Source organism: Etheostoma spectabile, unplaced genomic scaffold (genome assembly GCF_008692095.1).
Source record: "Etheostoma spectabile isolate EspeVRDwgs_2016 unplaced genomic scaffold, UIUC_Espe_1.0 scaffold00018250, whole genome shotgun sequence".
Taxonomy (NCBI): Eukaryota; Metazoa; Chordata; class Actinopteri; order Perciformes; family Percidae; genus Etheostoma; species Etheostoma spectabile.
Genome location: NW_022604179.1, coordinates 790,763 through 811,275, shown reverse-complemented (window position 1 = coordinate 811,275; position 20,513 = coordinate 790,763). Strand labels below are relative to the sequence as shown.

Sequence of the window (20,513 nt, the reverse complement as noted above, 5' to 3'; positions counted from 1 at the left end):
AAAACAGGAAACACTAAAATAGAAAATCGCAACCATGACAATTACAAGAAACACACCCATAGGCTACAGTTTCAAAATAATTGTTTTTCTTCTCTCCATCAGCCATGGATAAGAGCACGTGGTCTACGTCACACATCAGCACCTCGGACAGCAGCCTGCCTACCGTGGATGGAGCTCATCTTCTCAGCTGCAGGAGGATGTTTTTACTGGAAAACTGCGATCTGAAGAAGTTTGAGGGGTTATTTTTTAAATGGCGCGCCTGAAAACCAACTGAAAATCACCCTGAAGACCTGGACATGTCGCTGCAGTCTGCCATGTGAAGTGACATTTTATTGTCTTACCTTCTGATTCACAAAGGCCTTGATTTATTTCGGTAAACATTGAATGATGATGTGCGGTTGTTTTCTAACAACCCTGGAGGGACGGTTGCAGTCCACGGTCTGTTTGCAGGAATCCATATCTGACACCCTCTCCATCTGCCTGATTTGTGGCGCAGAGAACTGTGAGTGCAAGTTGTCGTGAAATGGATTCTTATGGTTCATCAGATGTTCTTTTTTAGTATACATTTATAACATGTAACGCTGCTGGATTGTAACTGTTTAACCGGGTGGTCGGACCGGCTTTAGGAGGAAATGCGTTGGATGAAACCCGCTTGATCTAAAAAAGAAGGAAAAAGGCTACAGCGAAGAAGAAGAGACAAGAGGAAATAGTGGTGAATTAAAAGATGCGACTGCGAGACACCAAATGATGCACGCGTGTCACCTCGTTCATAATTTCATTCCCCCTGTAGGTAGATTAAACCCAAATATAATTCGGCTTGGATAATTGTTAATATAATTTAGGATCAAGTATTAGCCCCCTCACACACGATCGCTGTTTTTCCACCTGAAGAAGAATAGACACCAAGCTTTTGTCCTCTGCTGATTTAAAAACACGCTGGGATAGCCTATACAACCGGAAGGAAAATGTAGACAAGGCAAGATGATATGAGGTTGGACCGTTCTGACTTTAATGTGGGTGCTTCACAGGTCGTGGCTTCCAACCTCTATTGGCTCTATCCATGAGAAATAATGCCTCCCTATTGGCTGGATTGCTGTGCACATGCTATAACAACAGGATATGCAAAAAGCTATGGGCTGATCTAATAGCCTATGTTTCCCGCATGCTTTTTTTGACCGAAATCTGTATTTTCTTTCATTGGATGTCAACTGCCTACTTGAATCAAATGGTTTGGATTCCATAATAATAATAATAATAATAATAATAATAATAATAATAATAATAATAATAATAATAATAGCATTCATAATAATGATTAATGGACCTGCCACAGTCAAGCTGAAGGCTGTTTTCTCTCACAAAGCAGTTGTGCCTGTGTAGTAAAGCTGCCGAAGAATGTTTAAGTATCGGATCCGTTTGTTTTTCAATGAACTCAGAGTGTTGTTACTGATGCGCTCTGGATCAAGCAGGAGGACTGACACGGGCAGAGACCCGGACACGCAGACCAGGATGCGAGGACTCGCTATAGGAGGCTGTGGTTGGCCGCCGTTGAACTGCGCTCACCGGGACGATGAGGAGGAATATTATGGCTCTGACTCCCGGCCACGCAGCCTGGCATTGGAGGACACAGAAGAAGAGAAAACCGAGGGAGGAGGCCTGGACGCCGCTTCCATCCCGAGTCTGTCAGAAAGCGGGATGCGATCACCGCAGTGCCGGATCTGCTTCCAGGGGCCTGAGAAGGTATAGTTAAATATTAAAGATATTACTGTGGGTTGCAAGAGGACCAGAGCATTGCCTGCAGGAAACTCCATGAGCCTGTAGGAACCTGCACTCCAGCACCAAGTACTGCTGGTTCATGGGGCCTCAAAGCACGTGGTGCTCCTCTGAGGAAGTCTGTTCTGGTCACGAGGACATGTTTCCAACTCCACTGCTGTTTAAGCTCAAGAATTTATAGAAATGCCTGCTGTCATGAAAATTAATTAAAGTATTTTTCAGGAAAACAAACCCAGTATAGGCAGCTCTCAGAAAAGCACAAGACATTAAAAGACGTTCAAAGTTGACCTATTTAAGAATGTTTTGCAAAATATTTGTACATTGCACAATTCACGGTTTGGTGCACCCTTTCAGAGTCCAGAACCAGTTTTTCAGCATTAAAGGGATAGTTCTACTCTGAAGACAGATTAAAAAAAATATATATTTCATAAAAATGTAAGCAGCAGAGGTTGAGATATCTTAATTTTAAAGGTGAGTCAAGCTTAAAAAAGGATCCTACATTTCCCATAACGCAACTCATTATCACATTTTTATAACTCTCCCTAAATGTCAGCGTCTTTGTCCATGTCAGTTTGTAGCGCAGGTTCACTGTATAAATGTGCAGTAGATCTGAGATAACCCAGATGACATCACTATGACATCATCAGGGTTTTTCCCCCTAATGTGATTAAGATTCTACAGAGCTACAAAAGATATTATATGATTAGCAGAGTAGTGGTCCTCATAAGAAGTAAACTACATTTTTTCAGGAGTGCCCTTTTAAGCTATTTACTTGTGCAAACAGTTCAGTTCGAGGAATTAGCCTTGGTGTATTTGCTGCACACAATAAATTATTTAAAAAGATAATAAACAATAAAGTAAAGTACTACTACAGTCAAGAACTTAAATGTAGAATATATATATATATATATATATATTCTACATTTAATATACAGTTGTGGTCAAAAGTGTACATACACTTGTAGAAAATCACAATGTTATGGCTGTCTTGAGTCTTCAATAAGTTCTACAACTCTTATTTTTCTGTGATAGAGTGATCGGAACACATACATGTTTGTCACAAAAAACAGTCATAAAGTTTGGTTCTTTCATAAATTTATTATGGGTCTGCTGAAAATGTCACCAAATCTGCTGGGTCAAAAATATACATACAGCAACATTAGTATTTGGTTACATGTCCCTTGGCCATTTTCACGGCAACTAGGCGCTTTTGGTAGCCATCCACAAGGTCCTGGCAAGCTTCAGGTCGAATGTTTGACCACTCTTCTTGACAGAATTGGTGCAGTTCAGCTAAATGTGATGGTTTTCTTGCATGAACCTGTTTCTTTAGCACTGTCCACATGTTCTCAATGGGGTTTAAGTCAGGACTTTGGGAAGGCCATTCTAAAACCTTAATTCTAGCCTGGTTTAGCCATTCCTTTACCACTTTTGATGTGTGTTTTGGGTCATTGTCTTGTTGGAACACCCAACTGCGCCCAAGACCCAACCTTCGGGCTGATGGTTTTAAGTTTTCCTGCAGAATTTGGAGGTAATCCTCCTTCTTCATTATCCCATTTACTTTCTGCAAAGAACCAGTTCCACTGGCAGCAAAACATCCCCAGAGCATAATACTACCACCACCATGCTTGACAGTAGGCATGGTGTTCCTGGGATTAAAGGCCTCACCTTTTCTCCTCCAAACATATTGCTGGGTGCTGTGGCCAAACAGCTCAATTTTTGTTTCGTCTGACCAGAGAACTTTCCTCCAGAAGGTTTTATCTTTGTCCATGTGATCAGCAGCAAACTTCAGCCGAGTCTTAAGGTGCCTTTTCTGGAGCAAGGGCTTCTTTCTTGCACGGCAGCCTCTCAGTCCATGGCGATGTAAAACACGCTTGACTGTGGAGACTGACACCTGTGTTCCATCAGCTTCCAAATCCTTGCAGACCTGCTTCTTGGTGATTCTTGGTTGACTCTTGACCATCCTGACCAATCTCCTCTCGGCAGCATGTGATAGCTTGCGTTTTCTTCCTGATCGTGGCAGTGACACAACTGTTCCATGCACTTTATACTTGCGTATAAGTGTCTGCACAGTTGCTCTTGGGACCTGTAGCTGCTTTGAAATGGCTCCAAGTGACTTCCCTGACTTGTTCAAGTCAATAATTCGCTTTTTCAGATCCACACTGAGTTCCTTTGACTTTCCCATTGTAGCTTTGTAGCTGAGTCTAATCACTGGGTCAAATGAGCCCTATTTAAATGGGCTCATGAGAAGTCAACAGCTGTAGTCAATCAGAATCACTTAGAAGAAGTGAAGAGGCCATGACATGAAGCTAATTTGATTGACACAACTCGCTACATCACCAAAATTGACATATTTTGTGCTGTATGTATATTTTTGACCCAGCAGATTTGGTGACATTTTCAGCTGACCCATAATAAATTTATGAAAGAACCAAACTTTATGACTGTTTTTTGTGACAAACATGTATGTGTTCCGATCACTCTATCACAGAAAAATAAGAGTTGTAGAACTTATTGAAGACTCAAGACAGCCATAACATTGTGATTTTCTACAAGTGTATGTACACTTTTGACCACAACTGTATATACTGTGTTACAACAAAAAAGTATGTAAAAATATACTATATACATGTGTGTGCAATATTAGAAAGAAAAAGATGGAGGGCTATACGTTTGTGCAGGGTGTGCAAAAACATTGATCAGGGAATGTGCAAAGGTTCACATCATATTTACTGTATATAACATTACATTAGGCTCGTGCAGCATTAGCATATTTTAGAAAAGCAATTAACATTAAAGTTTCAGAGAATGTTTCCTCAACATTAAATAAATGCATACTCATCATAATTCAGGGGGATTTGAGCGAGGGAGGCCGATATAATACAGGTACGTATAACACAGCTCAAGTGTCTTCCACTCACATTAAGGAGAGCAGAGGGGGTGGATGCATAAAAAGGCAAAAAATGTTTTTTTAAAAGCATTTGTCATTCTTATCTGAGCCTTTAAAATGTAATGTATGGAACCAACCTTGAAGAGACAGACTTTGGTTGAGGTCTCAAAAAGTTTCCGTTTCCCCTACAGATATCCAACTAATTAAAGACCTAGCACATCACCTGGAGTCAGACAGAAAATAAAGTGAGATGTGCGCAATTGTTGTCAGTCCGAGGGCCTTAGGGAGTCTCATACTGACAACAAAAAGCTGCACCAGATGTCCTGTAATTTCTTATGAGGCGACAGAAAAGTGACACGTGAGCAGCAAACTGAATCCAGATGAAGGCGTTAAGGAGCTGACAGTAAAATGTATCAAAACCAGTAGACCCTACACTCTCACATCACTACATTGGGATTCATGTTCCAAATATCTGGTTAGATGATATCCTAAGTCAACCACTGAAATTTTCCTTTCAAGTCAGCACATACATAAATATTCAGAGTTCATGATGCTTAAAACATTTCCATACTTGCTTTTATGTCTTAATTATTCATAATTAAATGGGGGATCAACTGCCGAAAGCCTTTCTTTCTGTCCCATGATTTCTGTAAAGTTAGGAGCTGATCACTGCTCCAAAATTATCATCTCAAATGTTTATCTGGACTGAGAAGTATAGTTATGTATGTTATAGAGACGTTGGGCAGTTGGAAATAACGGATCCTATGGCTTTGTACACTACTGAAGGAGACAAATCGACACACTGGGATGTTACCTGAACACAGTCGTTTTGACACAGACTGATGCATACATGTGAATGACATAGAAATAAGATAAGATTAGCCTTTATTGTCTCCCTTAGGGGAAATTTGTCTTGGGCATTTGAGAGAATGCAAATGGCGTAGCAGCTCACACACAAATATAGCTGTATACACGTACAATCAATCTTCAGGTAACATTCAGTAACATATACACAGATCCATATACACCAGAACATACACACAAAGCATATTGCATGATGTCCTCCACCGAGATATTGCACAATCCGGCCATATAAAATAAAAAATGGAAAGACCCACTAGTTATTTTGTTCATATGTTCCATTTTATGCACCAAGCAGAATACAATTGTATGAGAGAGTTGCTTTTAGAGTAATTGTAGAGATATAATATTCCATAATTTAGCAAATATGCCCTATAAGCAAACCAACATTACACAGTCTCAGAAAAGGGTGGTTAAAAAGTGCAGCTCTGGTTTGTTCCAATGAACTCAAAACAACCATTAAAAAAGCAGTCAGTTGGCAATGAAAGTGAACGTAACAGGGATGTTAGACTCAGAGACAATGAACCAGAAAGAAAGAAAGCTCAGGAAGGAAAAACATTCCTGGACATGTGGATAGTAGAAATGAGATGAGTTAACTTCATCCCACTTCACACTGTAAGAATAAAATCCGCAGAAACACGGATAATGTCCTGGCAGAAAATTACCAGTAGCTTTTCCATTAAGTTTACAGACATTTCTGTTAATTCAAAAACAGGAAATTCGGTAGATCTGCAGTGTGTTCTCTGTACATTTTGACAGACATTTCTGTTAATAATAATAAAAAAAAAAATACGGGAAACATCCTGTGAAAAGTCATAACAGAAAATTCCTTCATATTAACACAGTATTTTAGCCGTATTTCTACAGACTTTTTTTAACAGTGAACCTGACCCAGTTTTGACTACAATCGTTAACGCCCAGCAACCCTAGGGAGTTGTTGGAACTTAACAGAAACCTGATCAAAAATACAAATACGTGAAAGGCACAGGGATGTTATCCTGAAAAGGATTCATGGCAGTACAATTATCAAAGCTTTAATGCCAATACTCTTAAAGTGACAGAATTAGAGGGTACAAGAAAAGTGCATATGTTGAAGGTGATGTGATATTGTTGCCCTTATTACTTAATAGTTAATGTGACTTTGAAATCCTTTCTCTCATTAACAAATACTATGAAACAGCATTGGAGACAGGGTTGCACTTATTACAATAAATTAGACAGATAGACTAATGTCATATTCAACAATACCAAAAACGTGTTGGGTAAGAAAGAAAAGACAAGCAAAATACAAGTTACACACAGTTTCATATTGATTATATTTGTTGGCACTTGCTTCAAGCTATTTTTATCTATCTCTGTTAATCCCTTTGCCAGCTTCATGACAGGAACAATTTACAATAACCTCAAATAACACTGTACCTTTAATAGATACAATGTGACATTAACATTGTCAGGGCTGGGGAAGCAAGTTGTTCTATTCGTGATAAGAAATCTTTATTTTTATTATTACTGCCATCTCCATCAAATCAAATCTTGTAACAAGCAAATTCAATAACAGCTTTAATATTCAGCGGCCTCTGCTGAATGCTGTGTCTCATGCAGATGCTTCTTGTGTCCTGCAGGGGGAGTTGTTGAGCCCTTGTCGTTGTGCTGGCTCTGTGCGCTGCACTCACCAGTCCTGCCTTATCCGCTGGATCAGTGAGAGAGGCTCCTGGAGCTGTGAGATCTGCTACTTTAAGTACCAGGTTCTGGCCATCAGCACCAAAAACCCACTGCAGGTACAGTCACTCTCTCAAAAAGCTGTACTTACTTTCTTAGTCTCTGTTGTCACCTTTAATGTCTACACATTGTTACAGGGGTATAAACATTTAAAGGAGCTACATGAATAAAATCTTTGACAGTAGACTGCCAGCCTACAGCGTATGGCAGAAAGCCATGTGCAAACTTTACATTGCCAGATTTGAGTGAATTATTTATTATATTATTATTATTACAATGAATGTAATGGCATACATTAGAGACCATGTTTACATTACCAACACCACAGAGGCATTTTTGGATCGATTGTGTTCAGTTAACATGCTGTGATTTCTAACAGGAAGCACATTGCTGTTGGCAGATAAAAGCGAGTATCAACATTTACACAAGACTATTTATACTGGGTTTTTTTACAGATAAATGGAAAAGAAGAAAGTGATGGGGACTTGTAGGAAGATGCCAAGAACCAATTAATGAGACACTGCACATTGGAAGTAGTTGGAACATGATTTTACCAAAATTTGTGGCAAACAGACAATTGACAAAAAGACAGTATCACCAAATGTTTCCAGCTTCTGAATTCTGGAACAGAGATAGTTTCAGATGGGAGCTTGTTCTTTCCATTGCTTGTCTTGCTTTAGACACTGGCATCTCAGAATGAACACTATAACTATAATATTTTTGGAGAATTGGTGTGATATGGTAGTAGTGAAATGGCTTAATTCTATCAGGAACTTAAATATAGATTGAAGCCTGAGCAGAAGAGGTTCAGTGATGTGCTGACTGTGTATCTGTGATGATGTGTGTCTTTTAGCCGCCCTGCAGTGACTCACATATAACATAGCACTGAGGCGAAGCCTAGTACAGTCTCTTAATAGAATTATTTTCAAATTTACATCTACAGTTCAGGGTTTCAGTTCATTTTTGCATCTTACTCTGTCTTTTCTAGTGGCAGGCCATCTCTCTGACTGTGATTGAGAAGGTGCAGATTGCAGCCATTATCCTGGGCTCTATGTTCCTGATCGCAAGTATCTCCTGGTTGGTGTGGTCCTCTCTCAGCCCTTCAGCCAAATGGCAGCGGCAGGACCTTCTCTTCCAGATATGTTACGGCATGTACGGCTTCATGGATATAGTTTGTATAGGTAAGACACAGATATTTATTTCACAGGCAGTTGGTGTAAATATTAACACGTTTTTACAATTCAACAAGTCGTTTTGTGTTTATTTTACACGTCCATAATTTTCTAATAAAATTTTCCATAAAGAACTATGTAAGCTAGATACTATTTATCATGAATATGGAGACAGTGTTAAATTAAAGAGAATATTAAATGTTAAAGAAAATATCTTCAGTCAGTGCATAACAGGTAATCTGAGCATGAAAAAGTGGGCAATTTGTCTACAGGCAAGCATACAATTATATATTTTAAATAATAAATAAGTATTTACTTAGGTTTAAATAGAGCAATTAATTCAATGGAAATCCTGTTTTCCCTATAATTAGTACCAAATTACATCACTTGGGAAACCATGAATGTATGTACAAAACTCAATCCATCCAAATAGTTGTTGAGATGAATACCTTATCTCTTACTTTTGTATTTATAACTCAGGGACTGCAAAGCACAAATATAGTTAGTTTACACATACAATACAGCAATTGAGTTGTGAATTGGATGAGTTCAACCATGTGCATATTTGTTTATTAAATAAAACGTTTGTGTTGCAGGAGTGTATTTGTTGCATTCTTTCTCTGCCTCTCTTTTTTTTCTTGGGAAGGAATTTTATAGGCACGTGTCAGTCCAAAATACCCACAAACAAGTCTAGTATGTGAATCTTTTTTTATTTTTGAGAACTTCTTATTCACTCTGTACTTTCTGTACTTGTTAGTACTTCCTGATTCTCATTGAACAAACAACTGTTTGTCTATATGTAACCCTGCTTCCTGCCACTGACCTCCCCCACCCTTTGTCTATTATGCCCAGGCCTTATAATCCATGAAGGATCGTCTGTTTACCGGATCTTTAAGCGCTGGCAAGCGGTGAACCAGCAGTGGAAAGTACTGAATTATGAGAAAGCAAAGGACCTAGGTGACCCGATCAGTTCCAGCATTAAAGGTCATGTTGAGAGGAACTCAGACAGCGGAAGGACGGCAAGTCAACCTGTCAGGACTATTCTTAACCACCACTGTGGCTATACCATTTTGCACATCCTCAGCCAGTTAAGACCCAACAGCCTGCGCAGAGCCAACCATGAGGTGGTCATGAGGGTGACCACTGTATGAGGCTGGCTCATACAGGCAAAGTGGCACGACGTTTAAGGAGGAGATCCAAGTGTTGATTGGGATTTTATTAAAGAATCCTGATCTGCCACATTAACACTGCCCGTTAACTTCTAGGCTCACATTTTGCTTGCAGAATCAGAGCTCAAGAAATATATCTCCGATTAAGGCAAAGGGAGAACGTTGTAGTTTTATCCGAGTTTTTAAACTGCAAAAGTAAGACTAATGAGAAAAAAATTATACATTTAAAAACAAAAGCTTTGATTCTTAAAGCTATTAACCATTTTTACCACCATGACCAATGGTACTAAATGTCATTGAAATGTTTTTTTATTTGTCTTGCTTTCTAATAAATTAATGTCAAGATTTATTTGGATTTTGCTCTATAATTCATAGTTTGACACTGATAATAATTGGGCCCATACTCATGTGACCATCATTTGCCCCAGCACCCCTCACTTTTATAATGAATTTCTGAAGGTCTGTCATGATCTTATGATGTTTTTTCACTCAAAGCAGCATTGATGAATATGTATAAAAATTCATAAAAATATACATTAAAGTACAATTCATGTTTTTAATAAAGACAACTTGGTAGGAAAACGTGTGTGTTTTGTCTCATTTTTAGGCAACAAGATGGATCTGAGAGCAAATGTAACACTCTTGGTATGATTTCACTTTCCTGATTTCCCAAATCTCTGATAATTAACACACACAAACACACACACACACACACCCTGGGTGTCTCTCTTTCTTTGATGTCAACTAGCAAACAAAGAAAGAATTTTAAAAGAATATGGAAAAAGCCTGAATGAAAATCCATTCACATCCTGTTAGTCTAAAAAAATATATAAATCTCATTATGGATCAAGAGAGACGAAGAGATAGAGCTCTCTCTCTTCTGTACATCTATGGACGTGAACAAATGTCTTATGAAGCCTTACAGCAGGAGGGAGCTATAATGTGTCACCCCCTACTTGACAGACTGAACGGAGAGAGATATCAGAGTTGATTTCGAGGACACCCAGAGGGAAGGGCAGCATTGAATTTTAATAGACAACACAGTGAAAGTGAAAAGTATTCATGGGCCACTGAGTGGCTTCAGGAGGTATTAAGAGTCCTTTGCTCATATTTGCTATATTCCCTAAACTCTGTGTTCTTGGTGTGTGACTGTGGGTGGGCTACAGTTTCTATTGGATACCATTTATTTTATCAACAGACACATATCAAAACACCCACAACTTTGCTCTTTTGGGGTTCACAGACAAGTGTCCCAAGTACAACAAAAGCAGCATAACTGACCAACTTAAATTATCAACAAATATATTACTATTAACATAGTTTCTAATTGTAAGTGATAGTAGACAGAAAACAACCAAATATAACTCTGCATTATTTTAAAATAAAATAAATTCAATTAAAAATACCACATGTTAATACCATAGACTGTAGTCTATAGTTAATACCAAATGCTACACCTTCAGTGTTAACTTAGTCTGTTAAAGTACTGAACCCAGCTACAGTTTTGAGGTGCTTGCATTTTACTTAACCATTTGCATTTTATTTTATGTTCTGTTAATTTAAGAAACACATTATTTACTTTACTACTCCAATAGGTCTACATTTATCTAATGGCTACAGTTTTACTAATACATACATTTTTACAAATGTATGTAGATCAGACTATACTTTTAAGCCAGTAGCTATCTTGTTTAGCCCTTGCGAGTTGAGTAAAGACATAGACAGTTAAAGAAAACGCCCATGATAGAGTAAAGCCATAGAGTAAAGCAAGAAGTAAGCCCAGAAATTAGCCGGATAGATAACTGGCAAACACTGAAAAGACGCCTACTGATGACGTCAAATCGCCGCGACTCATAAACGCTGGTAAACCGTATACGACCTAGAAACCAACGTGACTCTCTGGAATTGTCTGTGTTTATTTAATAATTAGTTGACAGAGTGAATATTCTCGGGGGATAACGTATCTCTTTTAATCCAACATGAGTTCGTCAATGCCACAGAAGCGTTACTACAGACAGCGAGCCCATTCAAACCCGATGGCTTACCACACGTTTGATTAGTGAGTGATGAATGTATTCGAGTGGAAAACCTGCACCACACACTGCTCGTGTAAATTTCTGTCTGAACCTGCTAAAGCTATAATTGTCAGCCCCTAAACTCTGGTGGTATGTGGCCATGCAAAACGTTTCGTATTTTGGAGCCTTGTATAGGAGATATTTGTTTGAGATTTCAGCCTCCGCCACAATACAATGTCCCTTAACGTTAGTTGCTAACAGTGGTGTTTAGTAAAAGTAATCAGTACCATCTCTTTTCATAAACACTATCCCTGTTAACACTGTCAGCTGTTTTCACGAATCTTCACTACAAAATGGCTCAATTGAAATCCCCCTATTTCCTCCTCAGCCCCGTGTGTCCTGAGGTGATGGACTGGTCCAAACTGTATGCAGACTTCTTTACTGGCAACCCCTCTGAGAAAGAGTCCCCCCAAGTTGAGTTTGCAGACATCGGATGTGGATACGGGGGTCTATTAGGTAACTAATAGATAGACCACTGAATAGGTCACTGATCTGACCACTTACACCGTTCAAAGTGTATAGTTTTGCTCTGTTTTGACATCATGTCCTGTTCTCTTGTGTCTCTGTGCTTCTTCACTCAGTGGAGTTATCGCCACTTTTCCCAGATAAGCTCATCCTGGGCTTGGAGATCCGAGTGAAAGTGTCCGATTATGTTCAGGATCGTATTCAATGCCTGCGTGCCTCGGAACCAGGAAGCTACCAGAACATCGCCTGCATTCGCAGCAATGCGATGAAGTACCTCCCCAACTTCTTTTCTAAAGGACAGGTAGGTTTGCCTTGGTGTGTCTACTGCTGAGTGATGACAGAAACAGACAGTTTTGGTCCTGACAGGTTGCAGTTTTCCAAGTCATTGCACTTTCCTACATGAAAACACCCAGTTCAGATGCAATACTTTTAGCCCAGCTGTGAATACAGTTTAAATTAATTCATATTAAAATATAGAATGTGTTTGCATTCACTTTACATTCATTCGATTCATTTTAAAAATAGTAAGTTTGTGTTACTTTACATTCTTTTTAGAATTGTTTTTCCAACTGGCACACATTTCTACCGTTGTATTGAAAAGTAATAAAATGTTTAGTTTTTTTGTTTTGGAAGAAAAATATACATTTATATTTATACATGATATAATAGATATTGTACGTTAGTTTTTCAACAATTTGTGCTACCGGACAAATTGTTCTGTTTGTTGCAACCAGAAGACTGTTCTGCATTTTAAAGGCTTCCCTTCATTTTTGTCCTGCTCCCCACATGCGCCACCTAACTCAACATGGCATTGACCCACCACCATTTAAAGTCTCTGAACCCCTTGAATCTCATCATTTAAAGCTATAATGCATAAATTTCTGTTGCCCCCCATGAGGGATTCTAAGTAATGATTCTGAACAATGATGTGTGTCCACATGAAACAAGAACTCTCAATGGTCATGGTGTGAACAGTAATACGGACCCGCACACATTCTAGATTTGATGTTACAACTATATAACTGACTTTATTGGTAGGACTATAGGGAAACTAAAACTACTAAAATACTACTATTAGTGCTAACATATAGTAAATTGACTTCACACCATGATCGCCTTAGATCTTATCAAACAAACTGATCAATGAACTTTATTGCAAATGAACCAGAAAATACACTAAGAAACAAAAAGCAGATGGGTTGTATAAAATATTTAAGAAAGTTGACTGAAGACGACCTCAAATGCAGCGTATTGTCTTAGATTCTATGCACCCATTCATGTTTTCATCCGTGTTCTGATTTCTTTTTGGTGTTAATAGTTATGCCAAAACCAAAGTTTAACCAAAAAGTCATGCACACTGTCAATCACTTGTGTTCACCTTATTTACAAAGGTTTAGTCCTCAGATCTTCATGAGGTCATGAAATCCAGGAGTTGAATTTAAGTGTGCAATTTTTTGTTGTTAATACAACCATTAGTCTATAAGCAATAACTTACCGTATGTGTTACCTGAGGAGAGTTAAATGTAATTGTGATGGATTGCAGCACAGTAATTTTGGGCTCTTATTGTAGCACCACTTTCCTATCTGCACACCATCTCTATGTTACCCCGAACAAATACCACGGGCAGAGTTGAAGCTGGTATGTTCTATACCGTGTACCGACATGGACTGTAATAACCTTAAATTAAGACTGACAGTAAGATAATAAGACTGTGCACGTTTCTGACTACAAATAATAACTTTATTTATGTTCAACATATGGCCTGAATGATTTTATAAAGATTTCTCATTAAATCCTGGATTTTGCAACAATGGGGTCATTGACGAACAATTAAGGCATTGCACCAGCTGAGTATAGAGCAGTGCAAGACGCCATTTATCCGTTCCCATTAGCTGCGGTAATCTATGACTTGTTGAAAGTCGTATTAGATTATACAGTGAGCTTAGTGTACCAATTTAGGTACCCTGGGTAAAAAAAAAAAAACTCACCTCAAATGCCCCGAGCAAGTATAAACTAAGAAATGCACATAGGGGAGTAATTGCTGTAACACTGGTATATTTAAGGAAAAATAATGATATACTTTATTAGGTACATCTGTTCAACTGCTCGTTAACGCAAATATATAATCAGCCAATCCCTCAGCAGCAACTCAATGCATTACGGCGTGTAGACATGGTCAAGACAATCTGCTGATGTTCATACCTAGCATCAAAATGAAAGGTGATTTGTTGTTTTTGGCGAAAAACTGGTTTGAGTATTTCAGAAACCGCTCATCTGCTGGGGATTTCTACGCACAACAATCTTTAGGGTTCACAGTGGTCTGAAGAAGAGAATATATCAAGTGAGCCTAATTCTCTGGGTGCAAATGCCTTGTTGATGGAAGAAGTCAGAGGAGGATCATCTTAAACTAGTTTCTTGAACATGACAATTAATTCAATGTACGCAAATGGCCTCCACAGTTACCAGATCGCAATCCTATTGAGAACCTTTGAGATGTGGTGAAACATAAGATTCACATTATGGATGTGCAGCCGATAAATCGGCAGCAACTGTATGATGCTATGATGTCGCTATGGACTAAAATATCTGAGGTCTATTTCCAGCACCTTGTAGAATCTAGATATGCCACAAAGAATTAAGCTGAGAGTGGAAATGTATCATAGGAACTCTGCCTGGTGTTGAAAGAGATGTGCATTTGCAAGGTGCTTTTTTCTTTTGCAGACAGTGGTACTCCCCTCAGCTCATTCAAAACTTGCATCTCTTGACTCGCATTAATTTACCAAAGAAGGACTTATTTCTAGTTGCAGCTTGTCTTATTATTAATTGTAGTATTTTGTATTCCTTGCTTGTGATTTGAACAAAACTTCCAGAAAAATAAGACAACCACCCAAACTAGTGCTTAAATCTAGTCCCAATTCTTCTCCTGTGCATGTGTTTTAAAATGTTAAAACAGAACATTCGAAAGGCCTGAAATAGGATTTTTTTTCCTTCTTCTTAGTATGTTTTGTAACCCAAAATGTGTTAAGGTTTTTCCATCTTCCATCACCACCACAGCGGCCCCTGAGGCTGCAGCAGTCCCTGGTGATTATCCCGACATCTTTATACCTGACATTGTTTATTTGAGCTAATAAAAAGTTACTGGAATGGTTTTTAATGTATCAATCAATGCAGACTTCACTTGTCAAAGACCGAGACATGGGGAACTTTACGGTGGGGTGGGGTGGGGAAATCAAGAAGGGAAATTCCACTTTGGGGGAAACACCTGAAGAGAATCAGGGCATAAGTGTGGTACTAGACATGGCCGAATGACTGAAAGGTCATAAAATGAAGTGATCCTTTTCTTTTTTTTAACTGTATAAGCTGTAAGCGAAGAACTGCTGAAAAGGAAACTTACCATGATGGGGACAGTAAGAAAGCTTTTAAAAACTCAAAAAATATCTTCTATCGCGTATTTTATTCACCGGGAGGGGTTGAGGTTTATCTACAGGGGTATTTAAATAGTCAACAAACATGCATAAATGACCTGACCCATAAAATTGGGTAACCATTTTAATTACAGTCATTTTCTGGAGGTTTAAATTACTGGGGTCTGATCGACCCCAAGGAAACAAAAGATGTTAGTAAATTTGAGGAAAACAGGAGGGTTAAATTGAGGTGACAATCAGTCCCACGCTGAAGTAAAAAATAAATCGTTCTATTTTTATCTTGTGTGTGGGAATGTGACCAAGTCATTTTTTTTCTGTGCTAATGTAACTTTTTTGTCTTCAGCTCAGTAAGATGTTCTTCCTCTTCCCTGACCCTCACTTTAAGAAGACCAAGCACAAGTGGAGGATTATTAGTCCCACATTGTTGGCAGAGTATGCCTACACGCTGAGAGTCGGGGTATGTACATAAGTAAGACATGTACCAGCTAGTGCTGAAACGATCAGTCCATCAACAGAAATTTAATTTGCAGTCATTTTGATGAATTGTTTGTCATTTATCAAGCACAGATTCCAAGAACAACATTCACTTGTTTCAGCTTCTCAGATATGAGGGTATAACATTGTAATTTGTTTTAGACTGTTTATTGACAGATTTGACAGATTTATTAATAATACAAATAGTTATACGTTGTAGCCGTTGTTCCATCCAATGTCGTCAGCGTTCAGTGTTTTTGTGCTCTAAATCATTTTTTTAAATTGAAGATTCTGCTCAGATTTAAACTCCAAAATTTAGTTAAAACTTGCCATTTAAACAGTTCAGCCAAGATACAGAAAAAACACTCCTACCCTTTGTAGTATTTCTCCATTGTCAACAAACAATACCTTGGGTCCATCTCTTGTATTTTCCTACAATGTTGGTGGTACACGGCCACAAGTCCATTCATTTCCACTGAAGACATAAGTGATTTAAAAACAGGTCACAAATATGTAATTTTTAATGGTTAAATGATTTACTAAAAACAGCCGGGCACTGTAGTTTTTAGAAAATGTAACACAAACAGTAGTAAAAAGTGCATTTCTTGGGGAATAATTTCAGCCACGAACTAATAGACATTTGGTGCTCCAGTGATAATATAGCCGCACAATGGTGTGTGTGGGATCCTTTTAAAAACAAAAAACTAAAAGACCCATATGCATATTGATAAAAGAAAATGTCTGCCATTGTAACAGTAAGAGCTCATTGATGTGTTTTTGATTATTTTGGGCAACAATGGAACAATGGCACAGAGGAATAAGATACAACAGGCTTTGGCTACACAGACAAATTTATTGTTTTGGGCTTTTAATGGGATTTCTTGATGATAAAAAATAATAGTATCATAGCTTTATGCTTTAAGATACCTTAGTTTCAGGTATATTATCAGTGTTTTTTAAATATCCACAACTGAGACTTTTACCACCACCCCACAATGACGGAGAATTGGATTCAAGTTATAGTCTTATTAGCACTACAAACCAAGTAATTGTTGATATACTAATTACCACTCTCCCCATCATTTTATCAATTGATTGGTGTGTGTAGAAATTCATGAATTAAATTAAATAGAGCAACCATTGTGGCCTGCAGCTTGTTGACATCTGCACACACGCTGCTTCTGCCTGTCAGAGCGACACTTCATTTAGACACAAGTGCTGCTGGAGGTTGTTGGGAACAATGATGGGTGTGGGTGGCACACAGCCATGATGGTGGGTTGGGAGGCTGTCAAGAAAACGCACATTATAGAGGCAGTTTCATACTAAAAAATGTGGTTTAATAGAGAATATCTTTTCAGTCAGACCACATCTGAAACAGTAAACAGGTGTGATCAACACAGTCTCTGACCCTGCCTTCTCTGAAACAAACCCACATGTGCCGATATGCACGTAAAAAATTCTGTGCCATTGCTGAGTGTTCTACGAAATCCTTGTTCTAGTAATGTTATCTGTCCAGCCTCTAAAGTCAACTACAGTGACATAGGTGATTAACCTCTATGTTGGCTGTAGGTTATTTTTATCTTTTTTTCAACACGGACCATTGGTCTCCAAAGGTGATGAAACAACTGATGCTGAAATGTTGGACAATGTTTAAAAGGACAAAGGCCATGAGTTTATTTTGTGATCGATTAATGGGTGTGTGTTTATCCACCGGTCAATGTATTTTTCTTAGAACTGTGGAAATAACCCAGCTGTGTTTGTCTGGGCATGTCAGGGTTTGGTGTATACCATCACAGATGTGGAGGAAGTGCACCTCTGGATGGTGAAGCACTTCACTGAACATCCGCTGTTTACGCGTGTCTCTGAGGAAGAACTGGTACGTTGATGTGGAGCTTTTCATTTCTGTGTTTCCAAGTCATCTGCTTATTGAAGGAAAAGAGGTCAAACTCATGATCTGAAATTCTTTGAAGGAGTAGTTCAACATGTTGTGATGAATGGTTTTTCACTTGCTCAGTTAGATAACAAAACTAATATAACTCATGTCTGCGCACTAAATATGAAGCAAAGCTAAAAGCCATTAGCCGATTAGCCTAGCTGATGCTTCATGTACACAATGTCGTACACGCTTCCTTCCGCAATGTCTACACCCATTTTTAACCTTGAAGTAACAACAGATAAATGGCCTTAGTTAGCTACTTTTGTTGGGTTACATAAATATGCCGGTTTGTTAACAAATTAAAGCAGACACTAACAAACCGTGTACAACTTCAACATTTTGGGAAATGTGTTTATTTGCGTTTTTGCAAGAGTTCAACAACAAGATTGATACCACTTTCCTGTACAAACATGAGAGCAATCTTTTTATCTAACTGTTGGCTAGAAAGCAAAGAAGCGTATTTCCCAAACTGTTGTACTAGTCCTTTAAAAAAGTTAGTAATATTAACATTAATGCATAATTAATTCATTAAAGTGAGAATGGTGAGCAAAACAAAATAAGGTAGGTTTGTTATTTATTTTTACACATAACTCAAATTACTCCAACAATAAACATTAAGCTGATTATGATTTTAAGTTTGATGCACAGTGTGAACAAACTGTCACAAAAGAAAGTTTACTTGAGCTTATCTGCCACTGCATCCCTTTTGATTATAATTGTGTTTGATCCTATTTTGACAGGTTGGTGATGTCATCATAAATCGTTTGGGTACCTGTACAGAGGAGGGAAAGAAAGTGCAGAGAAGTGGCGGGAAGAATTTCCTCGCAGTTTTCCGGAGGATCGAGGATTCAAACTAAGAACAAACACTTTGGACATGCAATGAACTGAAATAATGGTCTTATGCATTCATCTCTTCATGGACGATAATGCTGCTCTGTGGATCAGGAGGCTGCGGCTTGTTCCCCTCCAGCACATAACAAGTGATGGTGTGATTGTAGTTTCTGGCATTATTTGACAAACTTATACATTATTACCAATAGTGGATTTGTGTTTGACTTTTTTCACATCATTTTTATATTTTATTCCTTAGCTCCCAAAAGACCGCACAAGGGAAGTAAATCATTAATGCAAGTGTTTTGTATCGCTTTTTTAATCTTATTTTTTAATGATTCAGTTTCACGCCGGTTTCTTTTGCCAAACTCCAAAGTGCTGTAACAATTTCCTGTAAAGCTGTATTTAGTAAAACCAAAAATCGGTATTGGGTTTGGTTCATTTTAGTGGTGATTTGTACATTGTCTGGTAACACTGAAGAGAGTAGGTGGAATGAGAATTGAATGACTATATGTTGTTTTACCTTGTTTTGGGGCCTTTCTCACAAAAGGATTAAGAGGACCAACTTTTACGTTACCCAGTATTCTGGATTTGAAGGGGACTTTAGGTTTTACTGCTTAAAACCATTTCAAATTACCAGAAGAATTCAACTAATGTTATAACTGGGTTGGCTTCACAATGTTATTTCGCAGTATTGGTGTCTGAATCTGAAATAGATTACCACATCATCATTTTTCAAATCTTTTCTGTTTTTTTGCAGAAGCAGTTTAAAGAACTTGTTTTCTTAAAGCTTGAGCGTGTAACCTTTTGATATTAATGAACGTGGTCATAAAAGGCTTGCATCACGTCGACACACCGACAGTTTTGTTGTCATTACTTAGTGTTTCTGTATTTGATGTTAGCTGTATATGACAGGTTGGAGTTCTTGTTTGCCAGGAGCCTGGAAACAGAACAGTGCAGGTTTGAAGCCCTTTTGCTGCTGCAGGGGGTGGTGATTAAGAACAGGACAGCACATGCCTCAGTGATAGAAACCCAGACACTGGGAAACTTTAGATGATCGCAGAGAGCAATTGAAGCACTCATATCCCTAAAGAAATGTAAACTCATACTAGAAAAGGTTTTACTTTTCTATCCTGTTCTCAGATTATTTGCATTGTGGCAATAGTCGGCCATATTTGACAGTACATATTCTGAAACCTACAGTGTACTAATGAGCATTTGTGAATTTAGTTGTTTTTTTTTCTCAACTTTTGCTGCATATTGACCCAAATTTAGATTGTTTTCAGAATTTACAGATCAACATCTGTGAATATGCAGTGGGCTCCCAGAATGTTTGATTGGTAAGTTGCTCTTTTGTGAAGGCACCTTTTAAGGCTGAAAGGTACATACAGGTTTTGGAGCAACATATACTGCCATCCAATCAATGTCTTTTTCAGGGACATCTCGCTTATTTCAGCAAGACAGTGCCATGCCACATTCTGCACGTGTTACAACAGTGTGGCTTTGTAGAAAAAGTGTGGTTACTAGACTGGCCTACCAGTCCAAACCTGTCTCCCATTGAAAATGTCTGGCGCATTATTCATCCATCCATTGTTGTCCGCTTATCCACGGTCGGGTCGCGGGGACACCAGCACGGTACCCCAAATTTACCTTTCCCGAGCCACAATATCTATCTCCAACTGGGGCTTCCCGAGGCATTCCCAGGCAAGGGGGGAGATATAGTCC

At 38.5% G+C, this 20,513-nt stretch overlaps 2 protein-coding genes across 2 annotated transcripts; both read left to right on the top strand.

Annotated features, from left to right (window-relative positions):
- The first annotated feature begins 107 nt into the window (after positions 1–107).
- On the top strand, positions 108–9,813 carry LOC116679856 (E3 ubiquitin-protein ligase MARCH9-like). Its single transcript, XM_032509337.1, has 4 exons — positions 108–1,740; positions 7,144–7,299; positions 8,229–8,421; positions 9,265–9,813. The coding sequence occupies exons 1-4, from the start codon at positions 1,396–1,398 to the stop codon at positions 9,561–9,563; spliced, it is 993 nt and encodes a 330-aa protein (XP_032365228.1). The 5' UTR covers positions 108–1,395; the 3' UTR covers positions 9,564–9,813.
- Positions 9,814–11,414: 1,601 nt separating this feature from the next.
- On the top strand, positions 11,415–19,215 carry LOC116679855 (tRNA (guanine-N(7)-)-methyltransferase-like). Its single transcript, XM_032509336.1, has 6 exons — positions 11,415–11,640; positions 11,985–12,112; positions 12,238–12,422; positions 15,891–16,004; positions 17,796–17,897; positions 18,698–19,215. The coding sequence occupies exons 1-6, from the start codon at positions 11,561–11,563 to the stop codon at positions 18,812–18,814; spliced, it is 726 nt and encodes a 241-aa protein (XP_032365227.1). The 5' UTR covers positions 11,415–11,560; the 3' UTR covers positions 18,815–19,215.
- The last annotated feature ends 1,298 nt before the right edge of the window (positions 19,216–20,513 follow it).